Source organism: Stylophora pistillata, chromosome 3, assembly GCF_964205215.1.
Source record: "Stylophora pistillata chromosome 3, jaStyPist1.2, whole genome shotgun sequence".
NCBI classification, from domain to species: Eukaryota; Metazoa; Cnidaria; class Anthozoa; order Scleractinia; family Pocilloporidae; genus Stylophora; species Stylophora pistillata.
The window spans coordinates 6,565,514-6,587,500 of record NC_142521.1 but is presented as its reverse complement, the minus strand read 5'-3'; the positions used below and the strand labels follow the sequence as shown (position 1 = coordinate 6,587,500).

General features: G+C 36.4%; 3 protein-coding genes across 4 annotated transcripts in view; 2 read left to right on the top strand and 1 right to left on the bottom strand.

The window, feature by feature from the left end:
* Positions 1-1,019, top strand: part of LOC111337363 (programmed cell death protein 6) — an 8,889-nt gene extending 7,870 nt beyond the window's left edge. Inside the window, exon 7 of the mRNA XM_022943645.2 lies at positions 1-1,019. This exon is cut by the window's left edge and continues 14 nt beyond it. Coding sequence (XP_022799380.1) covers positions 1-88 — 88 coding nt within the window. The 3' untranslated portion in view covers positions 89-1,019.
* Positions 1,020-1,922: 903 nt separating this feature from the next.
* LOC111337364 (ER membrane protein complex subunit 4) lies at positions 1,923-5,816 on the bottom strand. Its single transcript, XM_022943646.2, has 6 exons — positions 5,692-5,816; positions 5,461-5,548; positions 5,109-5,147; positions 4,667-4,820; positions 2,991-3,154; positions 1,923-2,659 (listed from the first exon to the last, which is right to left on the bottom strand). The coding sequence occupies exons 1-6, from the start codon at positions 5,751-5,753 to the stop codon at positions 2,624-2,626; spliced, it is 543 nt and encodes a 180-aa protein (XP_022799381.1). The 5' UTR covers positions 5,754-5,816; the 3' UTR covers positions 1,923-2,623.
* Positions 5,817-5,820: 4 nt separating this feature from the next.
* LOC111337361 (DDB1- and CUL4-associated factor 11) lies at positions 5,821-21,724 on the top strand. 2 transcript variants are annotated; one of them, XM_022943643.2, is made up of 20 exons: positions 5,821-6,113; positions 8,007-8,152; positions 8,495-8,526; positions 8,899-8,979; positions 9,371-9,435; positions 11,456-11,556; positions 11,917-12,019; positions 12,210-12,253; positions 12,377-12,431; positions 12,821-12,889; positions 13,292-13,349; positions 15,617-15,709; positions 16,600-16,692; positions 16,914-17,003; positions 17,519-17,582; positions 17,708-17,820; positions 18,318-18,357; positions 18,500-18,546; positions 18,930-18,989; positions 20,414-21,724. In XM_022943643.2, exons 1-20 carry the CDS (start codon positions 5,968-5,970, stop codon positions 20,558-20,560), a joined length of 1,647 nt encoding a protein of 548 aa, XP_022799378.2. In that variant the 5' UTR covers positions 5,821-5,967; the 3' UTR covers positions 20,561-21,724. The 2 variants fall into 2 exon arrangements, with proteins under 2 accessions (XP_022799378.2, XP_022799379.2); XM_022943644.2 differs by having other exon boundaries at positions 5,832-6,113; positions 17,711-17,820.
* Positions 21,725-21,987: the final 263 nt, after the last annotated feature.

Sequence of the window (21,987 nt, the reverse complement as noted above, 5' to 3'; positions counted from 1 at the left end):
ATTTCAGGGCTTTGACACAAACCGAAGTGGATGGATTACCATAAACTATGAACAATTCTTGTCTCTAGTATTTAGTTTGAAAACCTAAAAGATGCTCATTAATTCTTCAAGTACAACACTTCTATCTTATTTAAATATTAGTAGGTCTTGTTACTACTTCATTCAACAGGCTTCAAATAGTGAGTAATAGTCAGTAGGTAAAGAAGAAACCTTCCAAACTTTCCCTTCTACAATATATGGACTCGCTACTGAAAGTCTTGTTTAGGTGAATGTTCTGTGTACTGCTTTGTAGCCTGCACTTTGAAAGAAAAGGATGTTTAACCCCTCAAGTTTCACTCCCCAGGTTCCATTTTTAGTCATTCTCCTTACCGTCTGCTATACAGTTCTTATGATGGTAGTTTGGAGAATTTGGTATGGGATCAACTAATAATCCCCCAGTTGATATTTCTTTATTCTTATCACAAGTTGCTTGATATTGCATTGAAATCATAGAGAGAAATTCTTTCTTTGATCACTCAGGAAAGTTGAAAGGTTTAATCATAATCTGCTAGCTCTAGGTACCTTTTTTGTGCATGTGTTAATTTCTTTGTAATCTTACTTGGGAAAGTTCCTCATTTTCAACTTTGAAATACAGATATAAAGCTTTATACGCCCTCTAGTATGTCTATTTAGTCAGAGTTTCTTGATGGGGAAATATCCAAGGTGAGGTGATAAGAATTTCTTTCCAACTTTTTCGATATATTTGTTGGGAAAAGAAACCTTAAGGAAAGGTATGGAATAATGTGCAGTGTACTAGAAAAATGTCCAAAAAAATGATGTGTGAACTATTATGATCTTTTGTACCAGCTCTAGCAGTTATTGATCAAGTAGAGTGCAGTTGGTTTCTCTTGTCAAAACATGTCACACAACAATTGTAAGCTATTTAACATTTCATGAGAAAAAATTCCTGTTAAATTTTATACACAAGCTGGAAACTTTGTCCTTTTGCATTGATGAAATAACAGTGTCTCATAAATTTGGCCAGGTTCTTCCAGTTGAATTATTTCTTTATTTGATTTAAAATTACATGCTAGACACCTTCCACATTTCATTTCCAGGGTGAAAGTACAATATTTGCTTTAAAACCTTGAGAATTCACACTAAGAGTGTAAATAATCTTCCCAGTAAAATAGAAATGCCATCTAAGTCAGTTTTTGGTAGAATAACAGTCTAGTACTGCAATCTGTCTGTGTAAGGGAATTTTTGATGAGTTGGAGGTCCAACTTTGATTGAGAAAATGCAGCTTCAACTTTTTGTGAAACCAATTACTTTTCAGTCAACCCATGCCTACCCCCTCTACTGACACTCCCAGTTACACACCACACTTCATTGGAGAGTAATAATCATGTGATCTTGTCATTGCAACAACATTTGTTTTCAGATGAATAGTAAAGAGATCCACAAGTCTAATGGAAGGGGGAAGGAGAAAATCCAAACCTCACTGACCCTCCCTCTGGATCTGACACTAGAATGGAATTGAATAAATGAAATGTGAAGTCAGCTCTTGAGCTTGGTGGCCAACTTCGCTGAAACTTATCTGTAGCATGAAGCAACAAGTAGGGCTATCCCCCCTTGGACAGAAAGCTAGTCCATTACAGGTTACACACCCCCATCCCCCTCAGTATATTTACAGGATTCCCTAGCAGTTTGCCTTTCCACATTTAAACTGTTGGCTAGAGAGAGCTACTGGGAGAGTAAACAAGTCTCAAAGATGCCTGAGGATTACTTGACAAATTTTACTCTTATTTCCTTGGGAGAAAATTAATCAATTATAAACAAATCTCACTATGGTGAGCTAGTCAGCTAGATATTTTTGGGAAAGCATAGCATCAAATACCTGCATGTCCGTTCTTACTTAATACTTAAGAAAGTACCATAAATCATTGTTGACTGATAACTTAAATTTTATTCAAATACAATCCAAATGAGATTTAGCATTAGTATCAATGCTTTCAGTGATACTTACATATCACTTTACAAGGGAAGAAAGTGCACCACACGTAACTCGAACCCCTTTTAGATAATCCTATTATATTTTTGTTAACATTCACACTAAGATTGTCACTGAGGCTATACACAAAACAAGGCATAGCAGAAAAGCTTCTACCAGCTTGGATTCCAAGGTCTAACAAAGTATATACTATATCAATTTTCATTTTTATTGCACGAAAAACAAGATCATTATTGCTCTTCTTTGTACTATCAATTTAGCACCACAGAAAAAACAATGGGGCACTTCATATAGCTCTACCCTTCCCCTTCCTGTAGACAAGCAACAGGAATACTGTTGCACAAAGCGTTTTACTTGTGTTTCCAAGGGAAAACTTCCAAAACAAAAAACAAGTTTGGGCTGTAAAGGGCTAGGGAGCAAAAGGCTAACAGATTCCCCAGTTAGTTTAGGAAGAGAAAAATCAATTTCTACAGGATAGGTCTCATCTGAAAGCTACCAGTATTCATATCATTTACAGATCATTACACAGATTAATTTACACATTGTACATCATCTGTTTTTGTTCTTGGAAATGTAAATAGAAGAAGCCTGCCTGGGGTACTACTTTTGTGACTGGAAATAAGCTTCTTTGTGCTAAAGAATGAATCCTCCTCCACTGTACTCAACTCTCTGAAAAACATGAATAATAGAATATTTGTATATGAATAATAGCATAGAGACAAACAACTCACTGTAGTAAAGAAGGAATTTGAAGTAAAATTACAAACAAAATTAAAACTTTGAAATTCAAGCAACTTGAAAAACTAACTATACATGGCAGTTAATAACAAAAAAGTTCCCTCTTACTGCATGGGAGGCATCAACTGAATACATGATATATCAATGTCGCAAAATATGAAATTGCTACACTTTTTCATACACTCGCAATACAAAAAGTGACCCTTCTGGTACATTGTTTTCTGTATCCAACAGTAAGGCAATTAAAAAGAAACAGACTCACAGTCTTGTGTTCCATGAATGCCAACCAGTCTGAAGTAGCAGTTGGTAAGAGTCCCATGGAATGACATTTGTAAAGTGCCAGTGCAACCAGAGAAAGGTTTCCAAGAAGATAGAAAAATTTTTGAAGAGCAACATGATCATGTTCTCCTTCAAGAGATACAAAAGCTGAAAAAAAATATAAAGAGATAAAATACATTTAACCCATTAATAGCTGCAGATTTTGTGAAAAACTGTGTTTTGAAGCTAGTTGAGCAGATTTTGGGTCACTGTTGTGGTTTTAAAAGCTGAAACTTACCACAAACCCATTCACAGCTTGTACACTCAATGGCGGGAAATTTTGCATTTGGATCGAAATTTTGCATTTCGATCCAAATGCAAAATGGCGGCCTGAAAATCTTGGGCAGGCGCAGACAGCAAAATTTCGTGATAGTTTTTGGGTTGAAAAGTAATGCCCCACTTACAACTTTTACTTTTCTTTCTTTCTTCTGCCCTTTTTCCCCTTTCCTTGCCTGAAGTTTCTCCTCACTTGCTGGAAATTTAGTAGGCTTCATTTTGGTGTAGAGATTTTTTTAGGAAACTACTCATTATTTTCAAACCACATGCTCAGAAAGCTAGGTGGGTAATGGAAAAAGATTTTGGTGCAGATTTTCAGGTCAAAGTTACATGGTTTTTTGGCTATTTCTCCAATCTCCTTCACTCAATTGCGCTCATTCTGGTATCGTTTCTAAGATATTTTCAACCTGTTTAAGTACGTTCTTAAAGTCGTGTTCCAGAGTTAAAAGTGATGACGTCACAAGGCGTAGAAAGGGTGTGGTTCCACATGGGCGCTTGCGGGCGCACTGGACGTCAATAGGTTAAAGAGCTTAAGCTAAACATAAGTCATCACTACCAACAATAATCCTTTTTAGGACTAAATAATTTGGATATATCATCAAAGTTAAAATGGTAAATTGGCCACCGTAACGATTACAAAAGCTGACATTTTGAGCGTTAGCCCTTCATTGGAGCGAATAGAGGAATTGTGGGTTGTGTGTGCTTTTAAAGGCAGAAAATGGAGCTACGTTATCGGTGGGAACATGGCAACGAGAAAAACACAAATAAGTTAGTGGAATGAAAAGCGTTCATTGATCCCTGTGGGATTTAGACTGCCGGTTTGAAAGATGAGCTTTTGTTAAGAGTTTTACGGCTTTCCGTGCTACCTAAGTGTAAGGAAAGACCGCAGATTGCCATATGTTGCTTAGAATGATTAGGTAAATTAAAGTGTCTAGCGACTGGTTTTGATGTGTCCTTGTCCCATGCAGTCTAAATCCCACAGGGAGCAACGAATGCTTTTCATTCCACTAATTTATTCGTGTTTTTCTCATTGCCTTGTTCCCACCAATAACGTAGCTCCATTTACTGCCTTTAAAAGCACACACAACTCACAATTCCTCTATTTGCTCCGACGAAGGGCTACTACTCGAAACGTCAGCTTTTGTAATCATTACAGTGGCCAATTTACCATTTCAACTTTGTTGATATATCCAAATTATTTCCTTACCCCCACCAAAGCAGCCCCAAACAGTTTCTTTAGAAACTATCAGCCTTTTTAGGACTACCCTCACCTAGACAGTCAGACTACATGAGCAAACAAATGACAGGAATGCATATTTTGTTTTTAATTGTTCGAGTACTTACTCGATTTGATGGCCAGAAGAGCTTTGACCGGCCTCAGGAACATCATACCCACCATCATGATTGGGAAGATAGAAATTGAATTACCCGCCATGTACATAATGAACAGATTCATTGGAATCTGCTTGAATGGCCCAAGGGCTATATCCCAAGATTTCTGAAAGTGAAAAATTCAAAATCACATGTTATTAATTCTGGAGGGACCTAAACGGAGACGTATGCTAAAGGAACTATTCTATGATTTTTATCTATATAGTCCAAAGAACACATAAAACGATTTATTTCTTCTTGTGCTTTGAGACTCCAAGAGGGAACCTAAAGAGGACCAAATGTCTTCAAATACATAACCAGGTCACACTTAGAGAACATTATTAAACAGTTTGGAATAAACCTATGTAAATAGCATAATAGAGCAGCTTTAAACTTTAAATATTATGTAGAGTACCTTTGCCACAAGGTGAGTGCTGTTTGCCTCTCGTGATTCCTAAAATATTACAAAAATAAGAATTAAAATTAAAGGACTCTGTCACAATGCTTAATTATTAGTTATGTCAGAGTTAGCTGCACTAATACTTTGTGGAACTCTGCAACGCAAAGTAAAGTAATCGGTTGAATGTTTCACTTATTATGGTTAGTGAGCCGTTAAATTCATTTCAATGCAACCTTTACACTATATGTATATTTGTATATGCACGACAAAATGCAAAGCTATTTAAGTTCCCAAATAATAAGTCACAAAAAGTCAGAAAATTTACCAAGGAATCAAACAAAATAAGAAAAGAAAAGATTGTACAAACCACATGCTGAACTCTTTGCTCTGAGTACCCAAGCGGTGCTGGAAGCTCACTATGCTGAACAAACTGTCTATCGGGCACATAACGAGGTCTGGAGGAACACAAACGTTATGAGCAAAAATTCAAAACCTTTCATTCATCCCCGACAAAAGCTTAAGCTGTCACTTAAAGGAAAATCACACGTTAAAAAACAGATAAATAAAACAGCTGTTGGTAAAAATTTCGATACCGTACCGACTAGTCAAGTCTATGGCCCACTTATTCGTTGTTCTCCTAGATAAACCACGATTCGCCATGATGATTTTTCTCGTTCTCCTAAGTTAACTGTGGTCGCGTAGGGTCTGGAGATGAAATGTACACAAACAAACATGAAAGCGAGACAGTTTCACTAAACTCAACACACCAAAACATTATTTTGCCGAATCGCTTTAGGGAAAATTATGTAAGAAACTACCGGAAAATCGGCTATAAAACGCGCGTTAGGAGTCCTTGCTCACTTTAGGACTGATTATGGGCAGCAGAAATACACGAGGCTCCAGGAGAGAGGTCGAACAGAATCCAGATGAACCGAGGTCAGATCCCAGTGTTATTGAAGATGCGGACAGCGACGACAACGAATCTGACCTTGTGAGCGTGCTCGCATTTCTGCTTCGTAGGTAAGAAGCCTGCCATATTTCCACTTTATTTTAACTGCTTAATGTTGTTTAGTATGCATAGTAAGGTTTCCTTTTCAATGATCCCATTCTCTTATGTTTTGTGAAGGTTTATGGGATGACTGCAAAAGGAAAAAAGTAACATTTTTTACTGATTTGTACTCCACTTATCAGATGAAAAGATTACTGTATTAAACCCTCTTTCCCCACCCCCCCCCCCACCCTAAACGTTTTAATCGGAGCTTTAAAGAATAAATGGTAGTCGAGGTGATATAATGGGTTAGGAAAATTTTTGTTAGAAGTTTTTTAGATCTGTGGCTAACCTCCATTCACATGGTAAGCCGAATCCTATAGGTGGTTTGCAACCAATCTACAGAGACACAGGTAACAATGGTGAAAGGAACGAATGCTGGTAGACAAACAAAAGGAGCCAATGAGATATCTATTGTTTACGTCCACCAACATGGCGGCAATGACATAACTTGCAAACCACCTATACACTCTTTGATTGGTTCTTATTTATGGTCTATTGTAGGACAGACACATAGATGACAACATTTTACATTTTTATCCCACGACACAAATAGTTTTCATGTTGCAGAGGATCTGTACAGCTGTAGATCTCGGATGATGTCAAAGTGCAGTAAAAACATCAACAACTGAGTGTCCTGTGCCATGTTTTTGTTCTTACCACATTTTGAGGTCATCTATGATCTATCACTGCATGCCATCCTGGAATCTATTAATTAAATACATGTCTGTAATCTAAGGTACTGGTATATGGAGTATCAAGACTTCAAAAACAGAATAAGAGTCTTGGAAAGCTGTGACCCAAAAGTGGAGTGCAAATGTTGTATTAAGTGAGCTCTCTTTTCAGTATAAAGGCTGATAGTTTCTAAAGAAACTGTTTGGGGCTGCATCGGTGGGGGTAACGAAATAATTTGAATATATCAACAAAGTTGAAATGGTAAATTGGCCACTGTTACAATTATAAAAGCTGACATTTCGAGCGTTAGCCCTTCGCTCTGACGAAGGGCTAACGCTCAAAACGTCAGCTTTTATTATCATAACAGTGGCCAATTTACCATTTCAACTTTGTTGATATATACAAATTATCTCTTTTCAGTACCTTATTTTCGTCAAATAAGCGCTTGGGTACTCAATCAAAATTGGGGACACTTAACCCTTTCAATCTTATTACTGACCAAGATAGAATTTCTCCTTACAATAACAATACAATATCAAGCAGACATGTGATGAGAATGAAGAAAGATAACAATTAGGGGTAACTAGTTGATCCAATACCCACTTCTCCAAACTAACTTTATAAGAATTGTATAGTAAACAATAAGGAGAATTATGTAAGGATTATTAAGTCAGCAATAGGACAAAAAATTAAAACAACAGGTAATGTGCATAAAGGAATTCTGCAAGCATATGGAGATAGAAATAACTGTAAGTGAATCAACAAATTCCACAGCAGTTGTAGCTCAAAAAGTTTTAAATGAACTGGTAATAGAAACAGGTTTTCCTTTTATCCCTACTATTTTTAGAGGATGGTTGTTTGCCATTATGGCCAAGAAGGTGGTAGCATGGGCACTTATTGGAGGAAATAATTTATAGTAATTGTATCAAGGGAGAAATTTGGAACAGGCTAATCAATAAATCAATCAGAGAGCCAGTCAGTCAGTCAGTCAGTCACTCAATGTCAGTTTGTCAGTCTAGATCTGTCAGTCTGTTTGTCTGTCTGTCTCTTTGTCTGTGTCTCTGAGTCAGACAGTTTGTAAACCAATCAGCGTCAACTTCAAATTAGTATCAATTTTATTCTATGAAATTTTCAGTTTATCAGTAAGTTGACTCTGCTACTCAAATGTCTTTCTTGAATTTTGTCCCTAGTGGCCAGGCTCGGCTTGTGCGTGCTACCACAGAGGGAGGCAGTGGGATCCACATCATTCATGGTATGTCGTCAAGTGACAGTGATGATGATGAAGATTTTGATGGAGATTTTGCTTATCATGATGGTAAAGCTGCTAGTCCTCCAGGTATTGTATACCCTTGAGCTCCCAAAAATGGTTACTATGATTGTATCTTCTCCATGCATTATTGGTAGACTTTCCAGCAAACAGGTCATGAGAAAATGTGAATTGATCAGTAAGATAAATGTTATGTTTATTGATTCAGAACAAAATCTCTTTACTAATAGAATTAGAATAATAAATAAATGGCTGCTACAAGAGAGTATTTCTGGGAGCAAAAGTAAGGCATTAGAGCAATTATAACAAACCATAAAAATCATGTAATATTTAGCTTTTTGTCAGCGACATTAATGTGATCAAAATTTGACCGAGTCTAATCCAGTTTCTTTTCTCTGTTTTTCTTTTTAGTTGATCCAAATCCTAATACTCTAGTTGTTGATGTAAGTTATAAGATATGTTTGTTGTGGTTCAAATTTTTCTTTGGTGTGAATTTTTTCATTTTAATAATTATCATAATGATATAATTGTAATTTTCACATATTTTTACCAGTACTGTCTTCAGAGATCAGAGATGTAGGAAAATTAAAATTGGTGCTGCGCTAAAAGTTTTAAACCTAAGAAAAACTTGGATCACAACTTATAGTTATTAAGTAAACACGGCTTTGGACAAATAAGTGCATCTAGATTTGTAAGTTTTCTTATTGATGCTCTGTTTTTATAATTAGACATAGGCAAGTTTTAGTTCTCTTAATTATACAAGAACAGTTTTCTCTAAGCTTTTTTCATTTCATTTTTCAATCTATCACATACAGCAAAGTGTGTTTAAACAGGACACATTATTGTCTAGTGGTCAACTATTGGGTGGTCAAAATATTTGTTCAAGGCTTCACATGGTAAGTGCTAATAATATTTCCAGTTTTTTTAACGAGTTTTGGATAATCTGGAAGGTTGACAGGTTGAGTGGCTATTATAGCTTAGAACCCCATCTCAGGCTCCTAGGGCATTAAACAACACTGCCCTTGGACAGGATGCTGGTTCACTGCAGGACCTACAACCTCCCCCCATCGCCTTCCTGCAACATTCTATCAGGTCTCCTTAACAATCCGTTGATACCCCTTGATAGAGAAAGGCTCTCTGAGAGTGAAGTCTTGCTCAAGAACACAACAAAAATGAGCTATTGAGGACTCTTACCTGGACTATAGCATCTCCCACCATTCATTTTAAGTTTTAAAGTACCAACCAAATCTAAGGAATCCTTAAATGTCCTTTGTGGACAATTTGCAGAGAGAAAGTTCCCTTTACAATCGACCAAACTTTACCTCTGGTGACAAGGCAGCAGCTTCAGCCAAGTAAGTGAAAACTGGATTTAATCCTTTAACCCTCATGAGAGACCAAGACAGAATTTCTCCTCACAATATCAATACAATATCAAGCAGACAAGTGATGAGAATACAGAAAAATATCAACTAAGGGTTTATTGGTCGATCTAACTCAAAATTCTCCAAAGTAACAGCACAAGAATTGTATGGCAGACAGTTAAGGGAATATAACTTAAAGGAGATCATGGGAGTGAATCAGGGATGGCGTAGTGGTGAGAGCACTCGCCTCCCACCAGGTTTGATTCCCGGACCCAATGATCATGGGAGGGAAGCAGGGATGGCGTAGTGGTGAGAGCACTCGCCTCCCACCAATTTGGCCCGGCTTCGATTCCTGGACCCGACGCCATAAGTGGGTTGAGTTTGTGTTGGTTCTCTTCTCTGCTTCAAGGGTTTTTCTCTGGTTTCTCCAGTTTTCCTCCCTCACCAAAAACCAACATACAGCTGATTCCAGCTGGCTGTAAACTCTGCTCCAAGATCACACATGGACCATATAGCGGCTGCCAGAGGCGCCATTGTAAGCTTTGGGTTTGACATTGTTGAGCTGTGTCATTGCTGTACTTTGCGACAGCGATTAGCAGTGAAAACTATTATTATTATTATTATTATTATAATTGTTATTATTATTATTATTATTATTATTATTATTATTATGATGAAAGGGTTATGACAAGTGAACATTATAATTATACAATAAAACCCAATAAGATACAATGAAATATATGAAGTTCATATATTTTGAACTGCGGTATTAGATACGTATGATGCATGATCCTCGCAGTAGATAGCGCTATTTAAGCAATAGCGAAAATCAGACCTGAAAAAAATCAGGCCTGTACGGGACTCGAACCACTGACCTCTGCAATACTAGTGCAGCGCTCTACCAATTGAGCTAACAAGCCAACTGGGAGCAGGCCGTTAAGTTGATTCGTAATAAACCCGTGAGAGTGATAAATCAGATACAATGAAATATATGAAGTTCATATATTTTGAACTGCGGTATTAGATACGTATGATGCATGATCCTCGCAGTAGATAGCGCTATTTAAGCAATAGTGAAAATCAGACCTGAAAAAAATCAGGCCTGTACGGGACTCGAACCACTGACCTCTGCGATACTAGTGCAGCGCTCTACCAATTGAGTTAACAAGCCAACTGGGAGCAGGCCGTTAAGTTGATTCGTAATAAACCCGTGAAAGTGATAAATCAGATACAATGAAATATATGAAGTTCATATATTTTGAACTGCGGTATTAGATTTGGAAATAGCGCTATCTACTGCGAGGATCATGCATCATACGTAAAACCCAATAACTTGTCATGAACAGTCAAGGGGAGACCAGTAAGATAGTTGTTAAGAACAGTTCCCTGAGAAACCCTGTTGGCAGACTGTAGGCTGACAGAGAACCAAAAGGCCACTGACAGGCTACCAAATATTGGCAATACATTCAACAATGAAAGGCAAAAAACTTCAACTGTACTTTATGTATACTTTTAAATATTGAAGTTACTCTGTGACTGTATCCCTTAAATGATTTGTTACCAGAATTTAATGACAACATTTCTGCTGCATGGACAGAGTTCCTTAAACTGAGGAAGGGCTAAATGTTTGAGACATCTGCTTTGGAAACTCTCTATGGTGGTCAATATTATTTTACATATTAATTATTCAACTCATTTGATAAAACCAAATTTATCTCATTATAATACACCCCCTCACCAATGCAGCACCACAAATTCTTTAGAAACTTACCCCTCTATTTATTAGAAGTCAGAAGCCTCTACTCTCAATGTACAGTCTTTCATCATAGTTGCAGCAAACCTTTCAGTTCTCATACAGTAGTGACTGGAAATAATGCGATAATGTAACCAGGAAACTTTTGTGGCAATTGATATTTTAAGTCAAGTCAATAGCACATGTCAGTGAAAACTTGTAGGAGACTGTAGTACACATGTATCATGATTTTATGATAGTTTTGTTTTCTTTGTGCAGTTATATTCCCAATAAGAAAGAAACAAAAGCCCAGTTTCTCCAAAAATTGTTCTGTGGCCAGTATTCCAGTGATGGAACAGTATTTCTTTCAGCCTGTCAAGGTTTGTGGTAATAAATGATAGATAACAATCACTGATGAACTGTTTTGTCTTCCTCCTTTCACCTAAAAAACCCTAAGATTGACCAGCATCTAATCTTTCCTTACAGTAATACTGCTGAATCATTCATTAAGATCATGAGAATAACAGAAATGATCACCAACCTTAGAAGCTTTGATTGTTAAACAAATTCTCCTTGTCAGCACCAAAGGAAATGTATAGCGAAGAGTATAGAGAATATGGTTACTGATGTTACAAGGGTGCAAAGGATTTAAATCCCATTCCAAGGGATTTTCCTTAAAAGATTTGAGATTTGTTCAGAGTAACCTTATTAACTGGTGACACCTCTTTCACTTCCGACAGATCAAAACATCCGTTTGTATGACACAACCCTTGGACAGTTCAAGGAGTTTCGAAACATAGTTGCAAGAGATGTAGGCTGGAGTATAATAGACACTGACTTTAGGTAAAAACTGAAGTGTTGTTTCTTAAATAAATATACATTTGCATAGAAACCATAGAAAGTTCAAGGTAACAATGCAATTCTACTAGTTTAATTTTTCCAGCTCTTGGTTATATTCAGCCATTTTCCAGGAATTAATATTTTATACTTCAGTTTAATGTTTATTATTATTATTATTTATTTTTTCTTACAGCCCTGATCAACAGTACCTTATATATTCCAGCTGGTCTGACTATAGTAGGTTGAAGAATTAAGTGTGATGCTAATATCCCTACTTAAAGGAAACCTTTATTGATGGAACAAGGTGATGAAGACAGTTACCATGTTTTTATAACTTTTTGATTGTTCTTATTGTTTTAGTTCATCTCTGCAACATTTATGGTGACTATGAAACCCATGCAGCTTTGTGCTTAAAGTAAGTTACTTTCCCCTCACTTTTGTCGTTCTAAACTTTTAATTACAATTTTTCAAAACTTGCACATTATGTCTATGTTGTGCGGAATAATTTTTGTTTTTTTTTTTTATTTCTTACATATAGGTCTCATCAATTATTCTTTTCATTTTTCTACATATCATTTCTGCTCCATTATTTTCATACTTTAGGTAAATTAAATTAAGCTGCCCTTTATTGATTATGTTTCACTCCTTATTTAGCAGTGTGTCTTTTTTTGCATTTATGTAAAAACCTTTAATTTTTGTATTCTTTCTTAGCATTTGGAATTTACTCCTCTTCATGTAATCTGTAATCCCATTTTCCTAGGTGAGGATCAGTTTGTTTATTTATGATCTCTTCCTTCCCTCTAGCCCAGATGACTCAAGATTTTGTGCATTTTCTATAAAGTTTTCTCATGACAACAAAGAAATTTTAGCAGGGTAAGTATGGTTACACTTGTTAAAGATTATTACTTTTATTAATTAATAAATGATATGTTGCCATTTTGGATTAGAGAGAGAGTAGCAACAAATCAAACATGAATCATGACATCTTAAACATTAACAAAACTTTAATTTTGATAACAATGATTTATATTCAAGCAATACCAGAGAGATATGGTACCTGTAACTGATAACAAAAACTAAAACTGTACTCCTGCCCAGAAATCTTGGGTGTCTCACTCTTAAAAGCTCACAAAGGCTAAGAAATCTCCCAAAGACAAAAGGTAGTGACCTGTGACACCAGAACTTTTTCTTGAGCATCACCTTTGACAGACAGTACCTGTATGGGTTGCACCATTGTCAAGTATCACATTCATTTTCTGTATGCATTGTGTTTAGAGCCAATGATGCCGCGATATACGTGTATGATCGAGGAAGTAATCAGCGGACTTTGAGGGTGAGCACATATCGACTTAGACTTAAAAATTTGTTTTGACTCTTTACACACTTACATGTACATCAATTAGCACGTTCTCCATACTGTTCTCTATACATTTCCAATGGTACTAACAAGGAGAATTTGTTTAGTAATCAAGAGCTTCTTGAGTGCCGGGGTGGTCATTTCCTGTATTCTTGTAACCTTATTCCTTTAACTCCCTCAAGTGACCAAGACAGATTTTCTCCTTACAATAGCGATACAATGTCAAGCAGGCAAGTGATGAGAATAAAGAAAAATATCAATTAGGGAATTATTAGTTGATGTGATACCAAATTCCCCAGACTCGTATCATAAGAATTGTAAAGCAGACAGTAAGGAGAATTTCTAAGAAGATTTTGGGAGTGAAAGTTTGATTCAGCTTGATGATATATAGAGAAATTAGATTCTAGTCACTCTTTGGCAGGGATCCATATTTGCAGTTGTCCGGTCATCCCATACGACCAGAATCTGGCACGGACAGCTGAGGTAGCTGCAAAAGTCGTCCTTCGGATGAGTGAGGTTTTATATATATATATATATATATATTCCCTTAGCTCCGGTTGGAGCATAGGCCATTAACCACTTCCGTCCTCCATCGGGTTCTGTCCTGGGCAAATCTTCCTAAAGTGGCCCAAGTGTGGCCCCAGTTTCTCATTTGGGACTCTACACCTCTTCTCCAGGAGTTCCTGGGACGACCCCTCTTTCTCTTGCCCTGAGGGTTCCAACGTAGTGCCTGCCGGGTGATGTTGTTAGCCGGTTTCCTTAGGATGTGACCTATCCATCTCCACTTTCTCTTTGAGATCTGAGTTATGATTGGTTCCTCGCCTGCTAATTCCCACAGCATCTCGTTCGTTACCCTGTCAGTCCAACTGATTTTTAAAATTCGCCTAAGGCACTTATTGACGAAGGTCTGCAATTTCTGGGACGTTTGGTTTTGAGGTTTTGCTCAACCACAAAATATTTCCAAAAATTCCAGTTCTTTTTATAAAGTACATTTTACCTTTTTTTTAAAGCACCAAGAATAACGGAGAATAACATACAACTTTTTGTCTGAAATGAGATCGTAAGTTGTGGCACCATCTTTGATAGTGCAGTATTTCCACGAAATGATCACAGGCTCAGTTTTCATGTTGTTAACTGCTGGCACTTTTAGAGCGGTCCATTTGCAGAAAATGTAACAGTGATGACGATGTGGCATTTTGTTGTAGGCATATCACAGCCTCCGGCAAAAAAGAAAAAAACAAGTGAAGCTCAAACAGGAACCGTAGCCTGTTTGTAGTACTGGCAACTGCAATGGAAATAAAATGCAAATACGAAGTTTTGAAGTTGCACACGATTTTAACACCGTTCTTTCTTAAATTCTGCACTCTTGTCCGGACGACCCAAATTGGAACTGGGCAAGTAGGCCATCAGGCTTACTCGCCCGGCTGACGACTCAGAAAAAAAATGAATATTGATCCCTGCTTTGGGGCATAGTTAGATTTAGTATTGAAAGCCACTTGGAGCTTTCCATGTTTTCTTTGACTTTCAAACCATCTTCACATTGTTTATTCAGGGAAGGAAAAAAACAAAATTTATGCAATTATCAGTGAGTTTCTTATGCATGTTGTAGGCAAAAGTATCAAAAGTATCAATAACTGATTTAAGAAGTATCAAAACTATCAATGACTAATATAAGAATCTTAACAGCTATTAGGAAGGTCAATGAACCTTGAATGTATTGATCAATAGGCCATTTTACAGTTGTGTACTTAGTTGCCAAGCCTTTGATTCAGAGTGAGGCTAAAGATGACCTTGTTGTGATAGAGACCTTTATCTAGTTAGCATGATAACAAAGTGATTTACATTTGAAAGGCAGCAAGGTTTGTATCATAACAAGGTCATCCCCAGCCTCACTACCATTCAAAGGCTTGGCAACCAAGCACACAACTGTAAAATGGACTATTATTACTTGAGATTAATTTTGGAACTACTCAAGGTGCTGTGTTTTTTAAGAAAAGAGTGAATATTTATTTTAAATTATTTTATCCATTTTGTCTGTTTATTACTTGAGATTAATTTTGGAACCACTCAAGGTGCTGTGTTTTTAAGAAAAGAGTGAATATTTATTTTAAATTATTTTATCCATTTTGTCTGTTTATTACTTGAGATTAATTTTGGAACCACTCAAGGTGCTGTGTTTTTAAGAAAAGAGTGAATATTTATTTTAAATTATTTTATCCATTTTGTCTGTTTTCAAACTGCAGGTCCATGGCCATGAAGATGATGTAAATACAGTGGCATTTGCAGACGATAGTTCTCATATTCTGTTCTCTGGAGCAGACGATGGTCTCTGTAAGGTTTGTATATCAAAATATATTCTTTGAAATGGAAATAAACTTATTAAATAGACCAGTTCTTGTGGTAGAATAAGAAACAAACCTTTAAGTGGTGAATTGGGTGATCACTTGTAGGTTAGAGCTTTTTTCAACACATTGTGGAAAATAATCAGAGATTGTATTGTTTTGCTTTAATTACTACACTCTGTGATTGTTGCGGACAACTTGTGCCATCCTCTTGACAAATCTGATGCAATGGTAAAACCAAGTTGCACTTGGTCGCCCACATTTTACAGCACTTGAGGAAGTCTGATTCCCCCTAGAGTTTTAATAGTGTCCTTTTGAGAGATGCTGTGGTCTGATGGTCAGTGTACTGGACTTGTTTTCTTGGGAAAAACACTTTACTCTCACCATGGCTTTCTTCACCTGGGAGTGTAAATGGGTACAAGCAAATTGTCAGGAGGGAAGTATAATTAAATGCTGGGGGATAAGCTTGCAATGGACTGGCATCCCATCCAGGGGGGGAGAGAGTAGTGATAATCTTAGTGGCTTCATGCAAAGGAAACTGGGATAAGCAGTCACTGGGTGGGTCAATAGCCTAGAGTACAGACTTAACCTTGGTGATGTTCAGCTATTTTCTGATTGGCTATTAGTGATTATGATGATTTTTTTACTTGTGGTCATGATAAAAAAAACTATGTTATATATCAGTCAGTGTTGATTTTGCCAGGAATTATTTGTTATTAAGTATTTATGTTATACTGCTGAACTTAAAGGCAGAATTAAGATGCAGGTATGAAAGGCCTGAAATGAACATTTATTTCTTTTTCCTCATAATGGAAGAATTAACTTAAAAAAGTAACTGTGTTGGAGATAAATATTCTTGAAGCCCTTATTTTCTGCTTTGATAGGTCTGGGATCGCCGGCAGATATCTGAGACTTGCCCATGCCCAGTAGGTGTTTTGGCTGGACATTCCGATGGCATCACCCACATTGATCCAAGGGTAAGTTACAAATGAGTTAAGCTCTGGTTTGACTTCCTTAAATGCAGACCCTATTTAGGCTTAACCTTGCTTGTCTAACAGGTACATTATCTTATATTGATTACACCTGTCTTCATTTCGAAGTTTGATGTGCTTTTTAGACCAAATACTGTCTTCTATTTCTTGGAAATGGGTAAATCAAAGTGTCATCTGTCTAATGATAACTGTTTGGCTTGTTGTAGGGAGATGGGAGACACCTAATCACTAACTCTAAAGACCAAACAATCAAATTGTGGGATATGAGAAAGTTTTCTGCTGAAGAGGGCATCTGTGTAAGTGTTTCTTTACACCTCTAACTCTTACATTATCAAATGAATTTAATTTATCAAGCTGACAAGTGATGAAAAAAAAGACAATATCAATTAGGGGATTATTAGTTGACCCAATACCAAATTCTCTGAATCAACATCATAAGAATTTTATGGCAGACTGTAAGGAGAATCACAAATGAGATCTGGGGGAGAGATAGGGTTAATAAAGTTTACATAACTTTTTGCTCTTCCTCTTCCATTTTTGTTATTGGTGAAGGAAGATGAATCATAAGTAACCCTTTCACTTGCTATACATTTTTAGTGATTCTCTTTACTATCTGCCACAGAATTCTTATGATGTTTGTTTGGAGAATTTGAGAGTGGATCAACTAATAATCCCTTAAGCAGAGTTTCTCTCTTTTTGGATCAGTTAGGTTTAATTCCTTTGAGAAAAAAAATAACCTTGTGCCTCATTGTTCATGGCTAGTGCTTCTTGCCTGGCAACATACTTCAGCAGGCTTACATTTGTCTTGCAGGCTACAAAACGTGCGGTATCTGGTCAGAGGTGGGACTACCGATGGCAACCTGTCCCCAGAAAATGTAATTTTACTGTGATTTACAACTTAGTTGTTGTTCCTCTATAATGAATAGTATTTATGGTATGCTATTTGGCGCAAAATAATGAATCCAAGTAAATTCTATGTTCTTCTTTTTGCTGACCTAAGCAGTGAGACGTTCCAAGCTGGCTGGTGATTCATCTGTCATGACTTATCGTGGCCACAGTGTTCTTCACACTCTTGTTCGATGTTACTTCTCACCTGTGCACACCACAGGACAGGTAACTTAATCCTGCTACTAGTAGAGAACTTATATGATCTTCACTTTCACAAGCTGAGATTAAAGGCAACTGTTGCAATACTCTAAATTGAATCTAGAGTTAATAGTAAAAATAAATAGGTGGAGTGTCCACTTGAAACAAAGGATGCGAGCAAGTGCTAAATACTGGAAAAAGCACATGACTATCACGGGTCTTAGCTCTGCATAATACAATGAATATTTACAACTTTTTGGAGCAAGCCTGAACAGTGAATATTGAACTCACTGGTATTTCAGAAATTTTGTTTTGTTCTTGTTAGATTTTTCTCTTCCATTTGAAAGAAAAAACCTTGAAAGAAAGAACCTTGTAAGCTAAAACCCTGTAAAAAGAGTCTGCTCCCATCTATGGCTTCATGACTGGTATATGGGCGGCAAAGGTTTAAATCCAGTCAAAGCCTGAATTTTTTCAGGTTTCTTCTTCATGGATCATTACTTTACTTGATTTTTATCTTTCTTTAGCGATATATCTACTCTGGATGTTCCACTGGCACTGTTGTTAGTAAGTGCCATATTACTGACTGTATTCATTAACTAAAGGTAGAAGTTACATCAAAGACTGAGCTGGTAATAGTTGTTTTCCCTTTCTTTTTGGTCACAAAATAGATAGCTTTTTATCAAGTCTTTGTTTTTGTTTTTGTTAGTTTATGATGCCCTGACTGGAAAAATTACCTCCAGACTAAGTGGACATGTATCCTTTTTACCAAAAAAGCTAAAAAAATTAATAATTGCCATGGGGGAGGGGAAGAAAAAAGTTGGTGAGTAAAAAATGTCGGGAGAAAGTCACCACTTTGTTTATCAAGCATATGACAAGCGATAAACATTTTCACAATTTACCATAGTTTTGTTCTAAAGATATTTGTGCAATAGACAGCACTCTCTATCAATTTTTTTTTCATGTAATTTATAATTGGTAAGCATAAGGTTTCAGACTTCCAAGCTGAAGCAAAAATGACAAAAAACCACCAAAAAAGTGACAGCTGAGGTCAGCAGTGCACTTATAAGTCCTACATTATAAGAATAAGAGAATAGTTTCATCCGATGTACATTATGTTCACCTTGACTGTTACACAGAGATCAGCAGTGCGAGATGTATCATGGCACCCTTATCAAAACGAGATTGTCAGCACTTCTGTGAGTAGCTGTAAGGTTTCAAGCTACAGTTCTGTAGAATAACTGTAGGATGATCCAGTTATAAATGGCAATGGTAGAATTTAATTTCCTCTGTTCCTGGGAACAAAGTAGATCCACACAATTCTATTGTTAAGTAATACTGAATGAATGAATGAAAGCCTTTATTTAAAGAGGGTAGCACTTAATAGCCAGAGGCTAATAAACTTGTGGCCCTCACAGATTACACAACTATATACAATCAGATAAATATGTTAGCTAAAATATGTAAACATTTAAAATAAGCATTAAAAATAAGATAAGATTCAATTAAGAAGATATTATTAAATAGTAAAATGATTCAAACATTGTTGTTCTTTTAAAATCTTGGCAAACATGTTCTTTTTATAACATGCTATAGAATCTAGTTTCCTAATTTCAATAGGTATACTATTCCACAGTCTTGTAGCCGAAACAGCGAAAGAGCGTCCACAGTCTTGTAGCCGAAACAGCGAAAGAGCGTCCTCCCTCTGATTCTCTTTTATATTTAGGACAAACAGGATTAATGCTTGAATATCTAGTGTTGCGGGAGTGCCACTTATTATTCAAAATTAAGTGTTCATTTAGATAATTCGGCAAACGCCCATTAATTCGCTTATACATTATGCATTTATCTATCATATGTTGCTCATAGAACGGAATCCAACCATTAAACAAAGCTGTTAAACAAAGCAGTTGCTTTGTTTAACAGCTTGTTAAACAAAGCAACTGATGGTGTCGTGTGATTGGCATAAGAAATAACTCATGCCGCACGTTTTTGCAATCTTAAGACCCTATAAACCGACTCTTTGTCGCAATTTGCCCAAACCACGTTAGTGTAAGACATAACAGGGCGAATAATGCTATTACAAAACTGAAGTTGCCGTTTAAGAGGTAAACAGGCTCGGATCTTATGCAATATTGCGATTCTAGAGGCCATCTTCTTACATACTTTTTCAATATGTTCATTAAATGACAATTTGCTGAGATTACTACTTATATCTAGCATGTATCTGACATTTCCAATTTAAAAATGGCATATTTGAGAATTTAGAATGTAATTTTATTACAAATATAACCCACGCTTTTCCCACATTAGTATGAAAGGGGCTTGACAGATGTTTAAAATACAAACAACAAGTTATGTGTACTCTACTTAATTAGTGCACTTGGATACCAATACATTTTACTCTCTATCTAAGTATCTGTCATTTCCAATAGGAAATGAGAATACAGAATGTAATTTTATTACAAGTGTAACCCAGTAATGTCCTTCATCAGTGCAAAATGGGCCTCAGAAATGGATGTCTTTAATACTGAGGTTTACGAACACAGGATTCATAAGGCTGCAGCAGTCATGAACTAAAAGCTACTTACTATGCCTAATCTGTTCTTTACCTCTCTAATAGTGGGATGGTACACTTGGCTTGTGGAGATACAAAAGGCCACATGATGATGATGATGATAAAGAAGAAGAAGAAGATTCAGAATCCAAGCAGCAGTCTATGGGGCCCTGTCGTCGCTCTATTCGTCTCAGAAACCTCTTACATTTATAAAATCACAAAACTCGTGATTTACAAATTCATTTTAATTTACAAACATGATGGCATTTTCTCTCATGGACTTGCGCACTTTATCTGTAGTCCATACATGTGTAAGTAGCAAACAGGTAACTTTTACCTAAAAATGGACTGGCAGTCTCTTTGCACAAGCTTGGTTGAGCAGGCTGTCTCAGTTTGCCATATCTATTCTCGCCAGCTTTGTGAAATTTCATTGAGTTCACATGAGAAAGTTTTCCTTAAAACAATAACTGGGAGGAAAAAACTTTCCATGTGAATGGATCAAGACCAAAAGATGCCCTATTAACTGGCTATCTTTTTCTTGCTGTTATCAAAGGAAGAAGGCCATCGTCTCTCTGTATATACAGTTTTCTACTTGGTGCGAGTTTTTCATTGGTTAAAACATGAAAACAGCTCTGATTATACCCGACAGTGTGATAAATGTTGAGTGTAGGGAGCAATTTTGCGGCAAAAGTATCAAATAAATTTCACCAGGACTGAGTGTAATCCAATGCTATCTGTAATTGTACAAGTAAATATTTGTTAATCGTGAGTATTATTACAGACAGAATTGGATGACACAAAGTCATCTTTTCAAGCAGTTGAAACCATGAAAAACTGTGAGAAAGAAAATACTCACTGATTGATTGTATTCACATATGAAAACAAAACAATTGATTTTCTGCAACAAGAATACATACAATATAGCCTATTTAAAAGCGGATATAAACCAGGCCTTGTAGTAACATTGCACAGGTATGGCATGAGAACTACCCCATAGTACTGTCAAGTTATAAGCATGAGGCGTACACTGTGACATTAGTTCTCAAATTATGCTGCTGATAACCGATCATCTTTAAGAATTTTATCCCATAGTCTCAATTGATTTTAAAATACCTTTGAAACAGACCAAATACTTGTAGAAGGAAATTGCTAGAAGTGTAAGATAAACGGAACACTCTAAAATGCCTACACAATGTTTATAAATGTGAGATAGGTAACAGAGGATTTTTTTTTTAATATTGTAAGACTTGGTAAGAAGATGAAGTCAAGAATTGGTAATATTCTTATTTCACGTGATAGTAACAAAATGATAAACTGCTAAAAGTGGTGATTGTGACTAGGATTTAAAAATGCAGTATTTTATGTATTTTCTTGTAAGTCTAAAGTTGATTTTTATATTCATCTTAGTGAACTTGAGACAATAGAGACTTAAAGCAAACCAAGACAATGACAGAAACTGAGATAAGACAAAACAAATGATCTAATAAGCAGGACAATAGCTCAGCATGTGCCTTTTAAAACAAGGTACATTTCTTAGTTGTCCTCTGCAAAAGAATGGTATGTACTTCATGGCTGAATGCCATATAGACGACATATAGTTTTATGCCGTATAGACGACATATCCATCGTTTACCATCCCT